The sequence below is a fragment of the Acipenser ruthenus genome, chromosome 3 (assembly GCF_902713425.1).
Source record: "Acipenser ruthenus chromosome 3, fAciRut3.2 maternal haplotype, whole genome shotgun sequence".
NCBI lineage: Eukaryota > Metazoa > Chordata > Actinopteri > Acipenseriformes > Acipenseridae > Acipenser > Acipenser ruthenus.
The window spans coordinates 96,193,005-96,211,041 of NC_081191.1; the positions used below are offsets into that span (position 1 = coordinate 96,193,005).

Below are 18,037 nucleotides of genomic sequence, written 5' to 3' on the forward strand. Positions count from 1 at the left end.
TGAAGCAAAAACAAAGTAAAACGTCCTCAGGGAGAGAATCATGAAGCTTCATAAGGGGGGGAAAAAACAGCCATGATTTGACATGCTCGATTAAACTTTAGATTTATTTGTTAATGTGAAGAGGGTAACAAAGAAGTGCTTGAGATTGCAAGAGAACTCTTTTCAGAAAGATACTGCCATCACTGCACACCACTATTTAGCAAAGCAACTCTGATATCTTACCACATCTTCATGCTCATATCCCAAGAGACTGCTGCAAAGAATCCAGTGCTGATTACACTAAGCAAGACACACACAGTGACGCAAGCATTAAGCCTGGTAGGCCATATACAGTACAGTAGCTGCTTCTACAGTATATTATTGTCATTGAAATAAAACAAAGTTAATACATTTTCTGAAATATTCACTCGCTTGAGAGGCTTAGCTAATTGGTTAAATCTGAATTGAGACTTTGTGGATGCACTGTCCTTTCATCTCTAGTGCATGTCTTTGAATCGACCCAGACCAGAAGAAATCAAAGGCAGCATGACCTGGGGAAACAAACACATTACCGTGGCAACTGTACCCATGTGTTTTAAATGCAAGACTCATCCCCCTGACAACATTTAACATCGCAAGGCAGAAATAACACACACTCTTTGATTTAAGAATCCCCAACTGCATTCCCAATCACACATTCTTACATTACTACAAAGCAGCGTCTGAAGACTGTTTCCTCTTATGAAACTTTTGAAAAGTGCCTTGATGCATAGGACGTGTTTGGGGCAGGGATTTACTTGTCACAACTTTACCGGTTGGCTAATTTCTACACAAATAAATCTGTCACGTTTGCAGGCTGAATGCCACTTATTTGTAATTTCTTTTTTGAAGTTGAACCTGTCCATCTGCACACCTAGTGGTTCTTATAAATGCTGAACACTATTTTCATCACATACATCAAAGCTGACTTGCAAGATGTATTAACCAGAACATCTATTCTTGAAGCTCCTCAGTGCAACCATACCAAGTTCATCACTGTAATTAGAAACCAGATCAAATTGATGACTCACAGCCTGAGTGCTAGAACTCAAGGCAGATCAAAACAGGGGCTAATAGCCACTACCATCCATCTATTGCAATTATTATTTAACTAAAATTAAATTCATGGCAAGTCACCTTGGATCTGTCAGTTTGTGGCTATTCTTAGGCAAAATAACTCAACAGTGCCTTTCTGCAAAACGTTCATCTTATTCTAGATGGTTGTGGGTGCTCCCTGGAAAAGTAGTGATAAAGAAATAGAGAGGCATAAATTGAAGGCTGTACAATATGAAGACACATGTTGATGTCATGTTACCAAATCATAAAGGCGGTGTGCAATAACGGTCATTTTTTGCCTTTTTGAACGAAACTTTACAAAAATGTTGCGCTATATATTTTCACTATTTTTTTAAAAAAAGGTAAAATGTCTGTTAATGTTACACAATTAGAACCAAACAATTATAAGCACACTCAAGGTGTCTGTTTCTCATTTTGTAGAAATTACCTGATCTGACCAGATCCGGTCCCTTTTTGTCCGACAGGTGTGCATTGTACAGTTTGCAAATGATGAACCGTATGGAAAAAAAATGTTGCAAAAAGAAACTCTATACACATAACATGTAAAATAAAATGCTTTCCTTTACCATGAACTGAATGATGAAACCACACCATAATGATATATTTTAGGATGCGGCATTACTAGTATTTTTACACCCCAAAAGGCGAAATGTCAAAAAACTGTGCCGTCGCTCCTGTTCCTCAGATTAGCCACTGGTATTGTTCAAACCTGAAGATTATTTTAAAAACCATGGCTAGGCAAAGGTGGGCATGCCACGTCCGACACCAACAATAAAGCACGAAAACCTGATCCACAAGCAGATAAGCACTTGAAGCATATATGGGAGCTACTGCAGATTAGGTCTAGAAACAAAAAAGGTAAAATTAATTATAAGATCTGGTACCTTTTTGTTTACAAATGAACCCCTGCCTGTAGTGTGATGTGTACTATGAAGAAGTCCTAATCTGAAAGCAGCTATCAATACAGCAATTGATTCCCAGTTTGTATGTGCTGCGGCCGCTTTGGGATATAAATCGGTTTTAATAGCAGAGTCCAATAACAAAAAATATTAATACCTGACAAAAACAAAACAAAAAACCACCACTCTGTCTCCACCCCTGCATGCTCACAGCATGTTTAAATTGCACAGGAATTTACACAACACTTTAGTTCTTGGAGGTTTAGAACCTATTATCAAGGCTATAATTACTCAATTAGAAGTAACATGTGAAAGCTTGATCTTGATTTCTTTTTTTTTTCGTGGCTGGCTTAAAAACGGTCTATAAAGTGTCTGTGCATAGACAAAATAGAGCCTAAACTGGTGCACACACATATCATCATGTCCGTGTAAAACAATACTTGCAAATTCATGTAAAAAAAATCAATATTTTGTTAAGTATAGTCAAATGCAATACGGAGATAGAAGTTTGGAGAAGATTCAGGAACATTTGTTCTACACAGTACCTAACCATGCAAAGTCGTGATGGAGTTGCATTACAAGGCACTAAAGGCATAGCTGACTTTTGAAGATTATTTATCTTCTGTATATAATCAGAGCACAATATCGCATGCATCTACCTAATCTGACAACTCAAGGAAATACAGTTTTTATGATTGTCCTTCAGCACAATTAAAAAAAAAAATAACTGATCATAAAACACGTTTAGCCACCATCAGCAGTGCAAATCAAAAGGGGTACAATTATCTTAAATAAACAGACCAATAACAACAAAAAGCACCAGTACCCAGTAAACCAAAGCGGTAAAGAAGCACTCACCGTAAGTGAGGATATATAGTGGCTTTCCATTAGTGTCCATTGTGGTCAAGCAGGGTGCTTTGGGAGAGATGGTCCCCCATCTCTGCAGGGCTGCTTCTAGAGACGGAGGCCAGTTAGTCACCACCCCCAACTGCTCCCCTCGCATCGGCAGCATCTGGGCTCCTTCGGGTTTGGGCTGGTTTGGGTCTGGCTGTAGTACTGCAGAAAGAAGGAACATTGTGTAACAGCGCTGAAACCCATCTGATCACTGCAATGATAAATGCATGCCTTGATGTACATATCTGGCCTCATGTTCTACAGCCGAGTGACTATGTTTCCGCTCCGGGCTGTGCACACTGAACCACTGAAGCTCATATTGACTTATACAGACCATAGGCTTTCCGACTTGTAATGGACTAATACAGATTTTATATAAAAGAGCTTCACAAATAATATCTATCTATCTATCTATCTATCTATCTATATACGCACGCACACACACACACACACAAACACACACACTGTAATGCAATACTGACCTCTGAAATAAATAAAACACATTTTACTCCACTAAAAAGCCTCTCATGGTTTTAAAATGATTTTGGTGGGGCACAGGGAATAGACTACATTACAAATCATTACCATTGCACTCATCCCAGTTGCAAATTGCATACTCTTTGGACAAAGCACCACCACCCCCCCATACAATATTTAAACAGTTGCTTATTAAAGAAAATTAAGAAATGTATAAACCAGTAAACAAACAACACAATTACCACTCTGCTTTGTTTATTTACTGTGCAGCTGGACCTTTCAAACATTTCAGACTCAACATGATGTTTATTAATCATAAATATATTGTCTCCTTCTCTTGAGCTCCTCCTTGACCTTGATGAATGAATGCACACCAGAATGAGCAATTCTATGGCACTGTGGAAGGGTGGTGGGCAATTCACTGACACACACTGGAGACAGGTTTTGTAACGCTGCTCAGGTGCACCGATTTATTTTTACCCGCAGAGGGCGCTGTTGTCTGTCGCCTGAATACTGGCAACAATAAACAGGACCACGGGGTTAACAATACTGGTATACAGTCCAGTGCACATACAAGTGCTCAAAAATAATAATGAAAACAAAAGGCAAAAGAAAAAGGGAAAATAAAACACAGTAATAAAACTACAAAACAAAAGTGCTGCTTACGCAGTGCCCCCACTGCCGCTATGCCAGTCCGTACGGGCCTCCGACCTATGCTCAGCTATTTCCTATACACTGGGGTGGCCAGAGTTCCCCGTATACCTACACACGTCCCCTCGGGTGCGTAATTATTTCTTCTTTTAAGGCAGGCTGTCTCACTCAGCCATGCTTGCCTGCTCTTTGTTTACACTGACGTCTTCCACCAGCGTCACTGGGTATCCTCTCTCCGGCCTCCCGATTGCACAACCAAGCGCAGTTCTTATGGGCCGAGCAATCCCCCAAGGCCCGCCTCTCAGCGACTCACAGAGAGGGAAATCCAACACACCCTCTTCCCCACCTCTCCGTGTCATCACCATGACTGACAGGCGGATCTTACGAGACTGCTGCCCTCTTCCTGCAGAACCACGCATATGCCAGATAGTCAGGACAGACCTCCCCTGTTACAGGCACGGTAAAGCATACAAAATTCTTACCTTCCAGCAGTTCTTCAAAATCATCGACAAAGAACTCTCTTAAAGGTGGTCGTTTGGGCCTCTTCAGGGTATTAACAAGCTGCTGGATCTTAGCTGATACTCTGCTGCTGACCGGCACACCTGCAGAACAGAGATCAATACATAGATAAGCACAGCTCCCAGCCTTGAGCCTCATGATGTAAAGGAAAGAAACACAATGGCCTGACTTCAGACTGTCAGGGCTGCTTTACATTCCTTTCACTGTCAACCTCTGGAAAAAAGAATCTCAAAGTAAAAACATTAAACAGAGTGGAGTCTTTATGGAAAACGTAAGAAAACTCTGCAGAAAACTGAACCAAACAAGCACCTGATGTTCTCTCTAACTCTGTGATTATCAAAGTTAGTGTAAATGCACATGATGCTAAATTAAGGCATTAACCAAAACGCTTGTGTACTTGACCTAAGACTATGCAAATTACCTTATCTTTAATTGGTTTGGCATATTAATGTTTCATCTTGTGTAACACACTGCATAATTCTGTGGAAACTGGTTTCATTTTTCTGTTTGATCCATATGGCAGCATGCATTAAAAGGCCAGGTGTTGAAAAACTGATCTTAAATTAAAGGGCTGTTGTCTAGGAGTTCTAAAACATGTGCTTGACAAGCATCTCAAACAAGGAAAAACACATGGGTGGACAATGAAGACGGTCAGTAGCAACAGGAGAAACAGGAGATATGTATGTTACGTACATACATTGTAAATTCATAACCTTGGCGTGCACAACCAAGTTACACTCAAGCCCTCCACTGCAAATATTTATTTAGGTAATAATGCAGATTACCACGTGTGCATATAAAGAGAGCTAGTCTTGCATCACTTCTTTGGACAATGCGCAAATCATGGTGGCACGTCATCATCTTGAAATACAAATGTCTGCAAAGACCTCCGATTCCTGTAGGCCCAATTAAACTGTGTTACACAAGGCTTGAATGGACATCATTCTTGCCTTCCATCCAGACAAATTTTTATACTGTGTTTACGTTTATTCGATTTGCAAAGGGTCTCTTTTTCTAGATACAGATTCTCAGTGTGATATATCTTAAATCAACAAATCTACATTTCAAATACAATTCCGATAAGCTTGAGGGACTTTGATCTTAATGTTAATTGAATTGCTAGTACACTTAGTATCCCTACAAGTCCCTTAGCTGGGGTAAGGATCTATATTGTTGTTGACTGCTAAAGTGCTTGTGGTTAACAGAATATTTATATCAATCTTACCTGTCATGCCCTTTGTTATATTGGTCTCAAATGTGTTTTAAAAGAAACATGTTACTACAAACATTTCCTTTTATACATTTAAAAAAAAACACGAAAGCTGGTACTAGGCTAGTTTAAAGAAATCTCCATTTGGAAATCTTACTTTTAGGTAGTCTTGTGCTTCCTTGGACAATCCAATGAGAAACAGACTGGGTTTTCCTCACTTTCCCTCTTAACCTGTGCTGAGAGCCCCTTTATCTTTCCCAGTTTGAAGGGCATGCAGCGTGAAAATACATGTAATGTAAGACTAACAGGAACATCTGAAATAGATGTAATCACTTGACTAAAGCATAATTTGAGTTGTTACTAAATTAAATAAGTCATATCTCATCATAACAGAAGTGGGAGATAGTGCTCTCTCCCACATTCCTTCAACTCCTCCTTTCAGTCAACGCTTTCCATATTGTTTGACATGCTTTGCAGACATAGCGGAGGTGAAATGAACTAGGAAGTGAAACCGTCACTAGCTGAGCGCAAAGCAATCTGGGAACTTTCTTTAAGCGAAGGCACAGTATGAGATCTCACTTTTTAAAATGATGATATTTGTTTATACACACTGAATGGCACAACAGGTAAGATTGGTAACACTTTACAGGAAGTCTCCAATCACTGTGCACTGACATAGTAGTTACTTAGTAAATACACGAGTACTTACACAATTACAATGTTATTATGCATAGTTAAAATGTGCTTAACGTGTACATATTTTTGTAGGATATATGTAAATACACAATTGTATCAGAAAAGGGTTAGTGTACAAAGATCTACACATTAAGTACATTGTAACTATGCATATTAACATTATTACTGAGTAACTACACAGTAATTAGAGACCATGTAAAATGTTACCTTGTTTATTTTGCCATGCCCACATTGAAATGGCACTCTACGGTTGGATCCAATGCTGTGATGCAGCACAGTTTTTCCTTTTCTCTTTGCTTACCGTCTCCGGTCTCCATGAGCTCTGCATTGCCGTACTTGGGCACAGATCTTGATGTGGAGCCCTGTGGTCTCTCCACCTGTATGGAGTGTTCCGAGGTGTAAGTGGTGACATCTGGGGGGGCACAGTGGTTTTCTAGATACAAAGTCACATGAAATCCACTCATTAACATGGCCCTCAATATCTATGCCTAGTCTGACATTTCATGAGAACTACTTGCTGTACTACTACTGCTACTACTACTACTACTACTCACTCTTGGTGGGGATTTAATTGTATCTATTGGGCATTCCCAGGAAAGCGTGCACATTTTAATTGTATATTTCAGGGGAGCTTGCATGCATCCGTCTGATTATAACAGAGAATATTGTATTAGATTGATGGAATTCCGCCAAAAATCTTCTTCATCCACTACAAGATTTTCAGTAGTCCAGGATACCACAGACAGATTTACTCCTTAGTGTCACCCAGAGACGTTCAATCAACAATAAAACAAAAACAAAAAAGTGGGAATGATGACTCTGTTATGAAAGTTATGCTCGGCAAAGGTTTGGAAAGGGAACCAAATATAAAAGGCGTGTTCCATTTACAAAGAAAAATGCACAGATGAGGCAAGCTTGATATGTTTCATGTTTAGAGGCAAGCTTCATGTTTAGTGTCCCTTTTAATGGGGCATCTGTTTAGGCTCACTTAATGATCAGTTATGTCTCATGAGGACACTTTCTCTAGGCAGCACATAAAGACCTCATCATCACCGCTTTACCCATGTTGTGTGATTGCATAGGAAAGCTATTTAAATGTAACCTGTTCTTCAATCACAATGGAAACAGCAGAATATATACATTAAAGACATCAGTCTCAGGCATCAGTTCAGCCTTATGTGGGTGTGTCACCTGTTCACCACGCCCACATAAGGCCTGTTCAAACAATTTCAGAAATGGAGCAGCGCCTTGAGCACACCTGTATTATTGTATATGCAGTCCAATACCTCTAATATGTTTATTTTGTACCTGTCTCTGTTTATTTAGTCCCACAGCCTTTCTTCTCACCCCTCACCACACTCAATACCCAAACTCTTTACAGTAAAACATTTCAACACCTCTTCCTCAACACTAAAAAAGACATTCAAACGCTGGTCTACTTCACTATTTGACCAGACAGGTACATCTGGAAATAATTTGTTACAAGAGCTTGTATTCATAGCTCTTATTTGTATACTCCACTTATAGATTCAGAGTTTACTGTATATCATCTTTACAGTGCATTTTACTGGAATGTAACTCACTGAAAAATAAAGATAACTTGTTGTAAGGCAAGATTCAACAAAACAGTAGATCATACAATCAATACCACTGCATTCTAAATTTAAATATTCTTAATGTTAAATAAATAAATAAATAAAATAAAATAAATAAATAAATAAATAAATAATTAAAACCTAATTGCAATAGGCTACAAAAATAGGGTTTATGTTCAAGACCAAAATCGTTTAGATTTTTGCTTACAGAATTATCTACTGAATTTACATTATCTACCAAATGTACATTATAATGCCCTTAAGCATAACAACTTTACCATTTGCCCAATAATGCCATTGCACAACAGCAAATTGAGCTGTCTTATAACTGTGGCTCCTAAACACAGTGTTATAAAGGAGTGTAGTATACAGTAAAGTTCCACCAAGTTGAGATGCTTTTTATATCCAGGACTTGAACTCAAGAATGTGTGCACTGGACTGCTCCTGCACCCAAAAAGTAAAATAGTCTTGTAGAGGGTGCAAGCAAACCCACTGAGATTGGTGGGTATCATTTTAGAATGACCTTGTACCAAAGACAACTCCTGTTTTTTCTATGTATTAAGTGTGTTTTTGTAGGATGTTTTTTACTTTCAGTCTTAAGGATATCAGGGCAGCGATAAATAATTTGAGTTCTTACATGCTTATGTGTGACAAAATGATCAATATGCAAACAATATTTGTTTTACATAATGCTGGATGTGAGGACTAGTTTATAAAGCCTGGGTAGCTAGCAATATCCCCGGGGAGACAAGTCAGACAGCACAGGTATGAAAAGCAAGTCTTATCTGACAGCCCTGCACTTTCCAATGACTTGGGAACACCTGGAAGAAACCCATCAAATTATAATACTTAAGGTTTGAACGAAAGTTCTGTTTAAAGTCGATTTTACAACCAGCTCAAAAGGGGGGGGGGGTAAATCCCCATCGATATGCATGAAAATCGGTGTGTGTGGTCGGTTTGACAGGCTCAACAAACCCTGTGAACGGGGTAGCATTTGGTGAAATACTTTTTGAAATAGAGCGTGGCGATAAAAACAGCTGTTTAAAAAAAAAGAAAAATTAAGACGCTTTTATATACACCTGTATCTCAAAAAGTACTGCTAATTAAGGAACCACACTTGGCATACACATAGTCCCGGGAGTGTAGATGTGCAACGGGGTATTTATATTTTCGGGGAGTCCTGGTTTTACCAAAAATGATAACGGTCTGACGTTGCTTTCGACCGTTCCATTTCACTGAACAGGGAAGACATTGAATAGCCTATAGTTCAGCACACACGGGTCAGATCTGTGTTTCTGTCTGGATAAAACTGGTAATCAGAGATAATAATTAGTGTTTGTGCCTTCAGTACTGGGGAAACTAATAATAATTTGTTCATTTAGGAAATACGTTTTTCTCCTCCCCCCTCACTTTATGATACAGTCGGGAGTTCATCGAAACTGTCCGTGTTCCATTCCACGCACACACACACAGCGTCAGTGGTCAGAGAAACGAACACGTGAAACAGAGAATGCAGTGCCACTTTACAGTATTACCCTGTTAGCTGGGTTGTATTGTTGCTCACCAGCGAAAAAAAAAACAAAAAACTTTCATAACTAAAGGGGGAAAGAGGTGCCGTGGCTCAGCCCTGGAGAGCCCTGGCACAAATTAAGCACTAGTTAAATAATAAAATGTAAGCCTCCGATAACGTCTACCAAATGGATAAAAACTAATAAAGACTACAATGTATTTGTTATGACACCTCCTATTTTAAACTCCAATGCTTTTTTGTTTATTGAAGATCGTTGTTATTGTGTTTGTGATTATGTGTTTCTATCAAAGTTGCTTTGTTAAACTAATGATCTGACTGACAGCTTTACATGGCCCGGCTTGAACAAAACTCTTGTTCGTCGAGGAACACATTGATTCACATCAAATAAATACATACTAAATACAGAAGTAAATACAGAAGTCTGTCAATATTTGTAAACGCAATACTGTAAATGGTTATGACCTTGTATAGCGTAGGTTCTAAAAAAAAAAAGTGAGAATACAAATGCATACTATTATATGTATGCGTGTTATATATTCCATATTTAAGCACATACAACACTTTCTGCTATTTGTTTACTGTATATCGCTGCCAAAGGACGTTTGAGATTTTTTAAATTAACAGCGCACGCTGGTCCACGAAGTTGTTCTTCAACTGCTACTGAATGTTTGTTAACTTCTTCACAATGCGAAGTAATTTACTGACAGGTGGGTAAAAACTATTATAATAATATATATATATAATATAATTTTTAGAAAGTATAAGATATGGCTGATGATGATAATCAATTGACATGAATTGAGAACATAAATAAATTATTACTACTCGCATCGAGGAGTCTAAAGCCGGTAAAAAAAAAAAAAAAAAAAAACACATTACAATACAGTATATTATTAATAGTGACAATACAACTGTAGTAATATTCGTATTGCAATTGTTTATGTGTAAAACTCATCAAGACAGTACAGTAAAGTACAACTATACAGAATTCTATTTATTACATTTCGAGTAAACTTTTGGGCAATTCAATTTAGAAATGCATGTAACCTGTTATTGTTATTGTTTCATTTTTAATAAATACTCTTAGTAAATCACAGATTATTATATACATTTTCAGATACCCAAATCACTATACAGAATTATATTTATTACATTTCAGAAACCTTTTTTTCCTTTGGTGGTTGGTCCAAATATCTCCTATCTAATTCAGGTAAGAAATGACATGAAGCAACGTTAAATCCAATATGGCATCAAGACCTTAAATTGCACACAACGCATCTTTCTGTCTAAAAACCTGCAGGATTCTTACATGATCTTTCTAGAGAGAGTGGACAGAGCCACACAACATGAAGAATAACTGCTTCCCGGCAGTACTGTTCAAATAATGTCACCAGCACTTCAGCCTCAGGTACAGCCCTTGCTTTCCCGACCTTTCCAGCCTCAGAGAGAGCCATTGCTGTCCCCACCTCTCCAACCTCAGGTACAGTCCTTGCTGTCGCCATATCTGCAGCCTCTCTGGCAGCCGTTGCTGTCCCCACCTCTCCAGCCTCGGGTACAAAGCCGTTGCTGTCCCCACCTCTCCAGCCTCGGGTACAGAGCCGTTGCTGTCCCCACCTCTCCAGCCTCAGGTACAGAGCCGTTGCTGTCCCCACCTCTCCAGCCTCAGGTACAGAGCTGTTGCTTTCCCCACCCTCACGTACAGCCGTTGCTGCTTCCACCTCTTCAGCCTCCAAGGCAGCGGTTGCTGTCCCCACCTCTCCAGCCTCAGGTACAGCCATTGCTTTCCCCACCTCTCCAGCCTCAGGTACAGAGCCGTTGCTTTCTCCACCTCTCCAGCCTCAGGTACAGCCATTGCTTTCCCCACCTCTCCAGCCTCACGTACAGCCGTTGCTGCTTCCACCTCTTCAGCCTCCAAGGCAGCGGTTGCTGTCCCCACCTCTCCAGCCTCAGGTACAGCCATTGCTTTCCCCACCTCTCCAGCCTCACGTACAGCCGTTGCTGCTTCCACCTCTTCAGCCTCCAAGGCAGCGGTTGCTGTCCCCACCTCTCCAGCCTCAGGAACAGCTGTTGCTGTCCCCACCTCTCCAGCCTCAGGTACAGAGCCGTTGCTTTCTCCACCTCTCCAGCCTCACGTACAGCCGTTGCTGCTTCCACCTCTTCAGCCTCCAAGGCAGCGGTTGCTGTCCCCACCTCTCCAGCCTCAGGTACAGCCATTGCTTTCCCCACCTCTCCAGCCTCGGTACAGCCATTGCTTCTTCCACGTCCTCAGCCTCAGGTACAGTCCTTGCTGTCCCCACCTCTGTAGCCTCCAGGGCAGCCATTGCTGTCCCCACCTCTTCAGCCTCCAAGGCAGCTATTGCTGTCCCCACCTCTCCAGCCTCAGTTACAGTCCTTGCTTTCCCCCTTCCTCTAGCCTCAGGGGCAGGGATTAACAACATTTGATTTTGCCTCAATAAACCTGGCTTTTAAAAAAAATCTTTACATACTTCTTGTTGGTTGTTTGATTTTCCAAGATGCCTTCTGCAAAACTATGGAAATTCAATGGCAAAAACTTCGTTAAAGTAACGTTAAGGTTTGTTTGCCAATGTTCAAAAGGTTAGGAAATTGCAAGGTATGTCAAGTGTGACAGGAAACATACACATAAGGGTGCAGAGTTAAGGTTGTGTGGCTGCCTTAACTTGCAATTTCCTAACCTTTTGGACATTTGCAAACAAACCTTAACGTTACTTTAACGAAGTTTTTGCCATTGAATATTTATATATTTCAGTTACCAGCACTTAAAGTATGTTGAAAAAAGGGAATGTAATAGTATTCTTATTAAACACTTGATTTACTTTTTTTATTACCCAGACACATTCTGACGCAGCAAACGTATTTTACAGCATACAGTAAGTTTGCTCAGTAAAGCATGATCATCTGCGCATCTCTCTTGTTTAAAATGCTTTCCGTGTACCGTCATCAGTCTTGATTGTTGTTTTTATCTGCGTGTGTGCTGTCACAAGCTGTCTGCCATTTTTCAGTTGATTTCACTTGGATTACCATTTCAGGCATGAAAAACCATTCCAAATGCAATTTGGGAATGGTGGGCGAGAAGCATTTCAATGAAGCCCTCTCCTGGCTCCACGCAACTAGCAGTGCAATACCATATAGTCACAGACATATTTACAAAAGTCCAAGGGCTTAACGGCAAGTGGATGAACGATTCTTGATTCCAGCAGCTAGTCTCTGTCACTGCAACATAGCGAGTTTCATTAAGCTGGTGCTTCGGTACCAGCACACTACATATAATCCTTTCTTTTTTTGAGCCAATTAAAAGCATTCCAAGATACCATATTTAACTTAGTCCAGTAAATCAAAACAGTTACTTCTGTATTATTACATCTAATGGGTTTTTAATGCTCATTTAAAAGATCCCCTCAACTATTTTAAAGTCTCCAGCTACAATGCAACTATACCCTTATAACACTGTAATTACAGTTTGTGACGTTACAATGCAAAAGCTTGCTTAATTACAAATTGAAAAAAAGGATTCTGAAATTGTCCTGTATTTACACATGTGATTGTGTTTTTGCAATTACAAGGTAACTACATGTGTAAATACAGTGCAGTGGAGATATTCAAAGTGTTAGCTGCTTCTGTATTAAATGGTACAGCAGTCACACGATACAATCTGTGTCAGTCTTTTCAGAAGAAAACCCAACAGGCTTTCTGTTAGAGCACATTATATAATACAAAGCCACACTTTGTGAAAAAAAACAAACATACAGAAACAAATTGTTTAGATACTATAAAAGCAACACATGTTTAAATGTCTTGAAAGAAAGCTTTCCTGTTTGAAAATCATTCTCATGCCAGGGTGTGAAAGTACCGACTGGTTGACCACGATTTCTGCAGACTGCAGTGACTTCAGAGCATGACTAAGAATGTCAGACCAAGGACATTTGCCTTCCACCCACGCCAAGCTGTTTTCTGACTCCTGTGTTCTAGAGAACAGCTGAGACTGTCATATAAAACCAGTATCATCTTGTATAACTGACCAATAAAAATAATTTATAAAAAAGAAAAACCTTAAAACAACATTCACTACTGTGTCAGCAAAATATACCATGAGGATCTTTAAAAAAAAATAAAAAAATGAATACATTATAATTTTACTCTGTACATCTTTATATTTGTTATATGCAGCATTGCAAGCTGTTTGCTAAAACTGCTGAATTAAATTATCTATTTGTTTATTAACTATGGTATCTATTTTATTGTATTTAATTTCTTGACTCTCATAATATCCTAAGTAAGCTAGAGCATCATGTTAATTATTAAATGCAGTCTAAAACTGAATTAAGTGAAGCCATTAATATTCCGTCTGAGAGCAGCGACAGGTGAGTGAGCACCAGTGGCCAGAGTGGCTCTGTGATCCTGAGACACATACTGTACTGTATATTGTAAACTGACCACACAGCAACTAGAGCCGAAAGGCCACCAAATGTGATGTTGTTGATAATACAGTCTGTGAAGTGATTCAAGACACCCGATCAGGAGTTAATACAGCAAGAAGGGAAAGCCAAGGTGTAAAAGTGCTTGGCTGGTCAGTAACAATTACTCTGGACATCAGGGTCTGGTCAAAAGCCTCACTCCCATGTGCAGTGTTTCGTACTCCTTTAATCATGTGACCCTTTGAAGATAACGTACTGTATGAATCCTTGTTTCGCTAAAAATACAAATGTGCAATAACAGTAAAAAGAGAATTATAGTATTGTGTAAGGTTTTATATACATTTTAGTAATTGTATGTGCCCTTTTAAATGGTAAAGAAGTGAGAAACTGTCTGAACATTGTGTGATTTTCCTGTGTTTATTGTAGTAGTTCAGTTTTTTTAAACTACTGCTAGCACTGCCCTGTCCTTGTAGCTATGTAAATTTGCACCCAGCCTGAGGTGGATCCATTACTGAAGAAGATAAGAAACTGGTATTTCATGATTCTCAGAGAGCAGTTGTGACCTCGGGTGGATGACCCTTGCTTATGTTTTTTCTACTTAAAAAGTGGATTTTGAGTATAGGTGCGATCCACAATCAACCCAAATAAAACTGGTTCTAAAAATCAACAAAATTTCAGCCATAAGGTGCCATCATGGGGCGCCGGCTGGCATGCCTCCAATAATGAGGGGCGAGCTCTGTTCATTGGTGAAAGCAGGAGATTTCCACTACCTGTGGGATGTGCCCTGTATATTAATGTCTGTAACTTGTACCTGTCGAGACCTGCAGCTTCTGCATGTGATTACGTTCTGTATTGTCTTTGGATTTGCTTTCTTCCTGAATTAAACTCTTTTAATTGAAAATTACCTGAAGACTGACATTATTTTTAAGAAAAAGACTAACCTATTAATAATACAACGGTATCCAAATAACCCAGGAAATCTCACACCCACCACTTATGTATGAGTAATGTAGGTAATTTCCTTCAATATTATTCAGATTAAATCACACAGGAGGTAAGCGTACTCATTCATCTTTAAATCATTTAAGTTTTCATAAAGAAATTACACATTGCCAGTGTATTGGAAGAATTGCAAATGAAAAAAGTTCAAGGTTAAATTCTTAATTATCAGGTTATGCTTTACGAAATATCCTTTTAAAATGTTACACGTTTTAGAATGAAATACCCACCCCTAACCTGCACTGGGAATACTCAGGACTTTGGTAAAAGCATCAGACTTGTCACTACCAATACAGCAGAAGTGGACGCCTTCATATTACATGTATGAGGCACTGGTTACAAAACAGCATGATGTAAACATAGACTGCATAGAAGGAAGAAGATCCCTTATTTTATATCTGTTACATCAAATAAAAATGTGATCTTCCGAATGTAATGAACATGCCCTTTAACAGAATGGAGTGACATACTGTACAGATGCACATTTAAAAGACTTGTTATTCTAAAACCTGACTAAGCGAAATGTCTGATATTGTAAAATATGCACAATATAAAACAGTTGAAAAGCATTTTACCAAAGTATTAATATCTTTACATAAGAAGATTATCCAAACACTAGCCCTAAGTATATGTGAAATCTACTGCACAAATTTGGACAAATGGCAAGAGCCTCTAACAACAGACCTCTGTTAGGAGATCATCTGGTAGCTAGACTCTGTCCTGCTATGCCAAAAATTACATTTTAGTGTAGCAGTTAAACCCTTGATTACTTGATCATTTTCAAATCATAAGCTCAGATTGTTCTATGATGTTTAATGAAAAACAGATTTAATCTGGAATGTGTATATTTTATACTGTACTGTATGCATGGCAATTGTATGGCAGTATTTTGCTATCGGGTTGTCGTTATTTTTAATTTTGTACTTTTTACACACAGACATAGAACTGGACATTAAACAAACACCCTATGCATATTTATGCATTAGTTATATATATATATATATATATATATATATATATATATATATATATATATATATATATATATATAGGCATGTATTGATTGCAGTATTTTCTGTGTTACAATGTTAGGGGCACATACTGTATGAATCACACACTGATATTCAGGCTGACTGATGGGCACGCTTGACGCGCTAGTATACTGACCCTCTGTTTCCAAGGGTTGCCAGGTGAGTTCAGATCCAAATTCGCAGGACCGACGCAATGAATTTCCATTCTCAACTGTGCCAGTCTTACTTTTTCTCTTCAGTGAAAGGTGAGCAATTGGCCCTGGATGTGAGGGAAAACCAGAACCTTAGATCCTACCACACCTGCTAAGCTTACTGGAGGGGGGAGAGGGGACAAGGCAAGATGCCAGTTTGGACACAGAATGTTAGCTGTGTACGGCAGCATCTCGAAACAAAAAATCATTGCTATAATTGGTATATAATAGGGAATAACAAATACAAAAATTGACAAGTTTGGTAACACCTTACATTAAGTGTCTCTAATTACTGTGTATTTACATAGTAGTTACTTGGTAAATGTGTGTACCCACACATAATTAGACCCCTTTTCCGTTTTTGAATTTGCCTACAAACAGCACAAACCCTTAAGACAATGTTCTAACGTATACAGGCACCATACAACTATGTCTAGATGAGAGTATAGCTGAATAATCCTGCAGGAAAATGTAGCCCTGCCTGCTAACTCCTGCAGTAGCTGTTATGTATGTATGTATGTATTTATTCATGTGTTATTTATTTATGTATGGATGTATTTATTCATTTGTTATTTATTTATATATGTATTTATTCATTGGTTTGTCTAAATGTCTCCATAGACTCCTGGTGGTTTCTGCACCCTACAAAATCAATGTTATACTAAAAATAATATATCATTTTATAAACCTGCAACCAGTAATGTTTGGCAATGCAGGAGTTAAAAGCTTCTGTTGAACATTACAGGAAGGTGTTTTTTTTTTGTTACTTTAAACATTTTTTGAAGATACTTTGATAGATCATTTTTGCACCAACCCGTATTCAGTGTAGCAGCAACAGCAGTCAATTAAAATACAAATGTCTACATATTTCCATTTTATATATTAGTATGGAAGATATATTTGGTTACAGGGATATTATTTGCAATAGGTCCCTGGGGGAAAAACAAACATCAAAAAACAAACCTAAAAACAAAAGCAATAGATTAGGTCACAGAACAGGTTTTTGTAATGTTTACAGTACAAACAGCCAGGTGTTCCAGTGCTCACCAATATGCGTCTGAGCCGTGAGGTCCGTGAGCCTGGCTGCCCCGCTGCCTCCACTCTGCGTGGAGGAGGAGGAGGTAGTGGAAGAGGTGGTGGATCCATGGATGGCCCGGCTGATCCAGTGCTCCATATTAATGCTGCCTTGGCTGGAGGTGGGCGTCCCCTGGGAATCTCCCTGCCCAGAGCCCTCTCCCTCTGAGCCCGAGGAGGTGTCTAGGAGGGAATAGAAATACCTGGTTAAAATCATGACACCTGCTGCACCTTCAAAAACAGTACAGCCACAGCGACACCGCACTGCAACAAAAGAGAGAGGGAGTGGCAGTTTTCTTTTTTTTCATAAACAGGTGTGATTAGCATACATTGAAGTAGAATGCAAAATCAGGAAACTGTCAGTCTGCAGTGCGGTCTGTTTCTGCTGTGTGAAGTCGATGGCAATCAGTAAAGTACTGCACTGTGGGGCTGGGTGGGATTCAGACTGGTTTGCATGCATTTTGCATGTTAAAGTTTCACTGGCTGCCACACTTCTTTGTCTATGAAGGAAGGACAAAACCGCTTTGTTATTATGAAGTCCATGCAGCCTACCTAGCTTCAACTGAAATACTGACTTCGAATGGGGTTAATGTTTAAGCCTGATATATTCATGTTGCAATAGAATATTGAAACACTTGGTGTGCTTCACATCCTGACAACAGGCATATGAAAAACACTTCACATGAGCTGTTAGAACCTAATAAAGTTACTTTACAGTGAAAAGGGAAGCACAGCTATTTTG

The 18,037-nt window shown here is 39.1% G+C and overlaps 1 protein-coding gene across 11 annotated transcripts in view; it reads right to left on the minus strand.

Moving 5' to 3' along the window:
* The window catches only part of LOC117394241 (disco-interacting protein 2 homolog C-like), a 199,282-nt gene that overhangs the window by 61,271 nt on the left and 119,974 nt on the right, over positions 1-18,037 (minus strand). For 9 of the 11 annotated variants that reach the window (XM_033992343.3, XM_033992344.3, XM_033992341.3 and 6 more), the window contains 5 exons: positions 17,269-17,478; positions 16,167-16,289; positions 6,743-6,874; positions 4,499-4,618; positions 2,853-3,050 (listed from right to left, as the gene is read on the minus strand). In XM_033992343.3, coding sequence (XP_033848234.2) covers positions 2,853-3,050; positions 4,499-4,618; positions 6,743-6,874; positions 16,167-16,289; positions 17,269-17,478 — 783 coding nt within the window. The remainder of the gene's footprint in view (positions 1-2,852; positions 3,051-4,498; positions 4,619-6,742; positions 6,875-16,166; positions 16,290-17,268; positions 17,479-18,037) is intronic. The other 2 variants (XM_033992345.3, XM_033992346.3) reach the window with 1 other exon arrangement.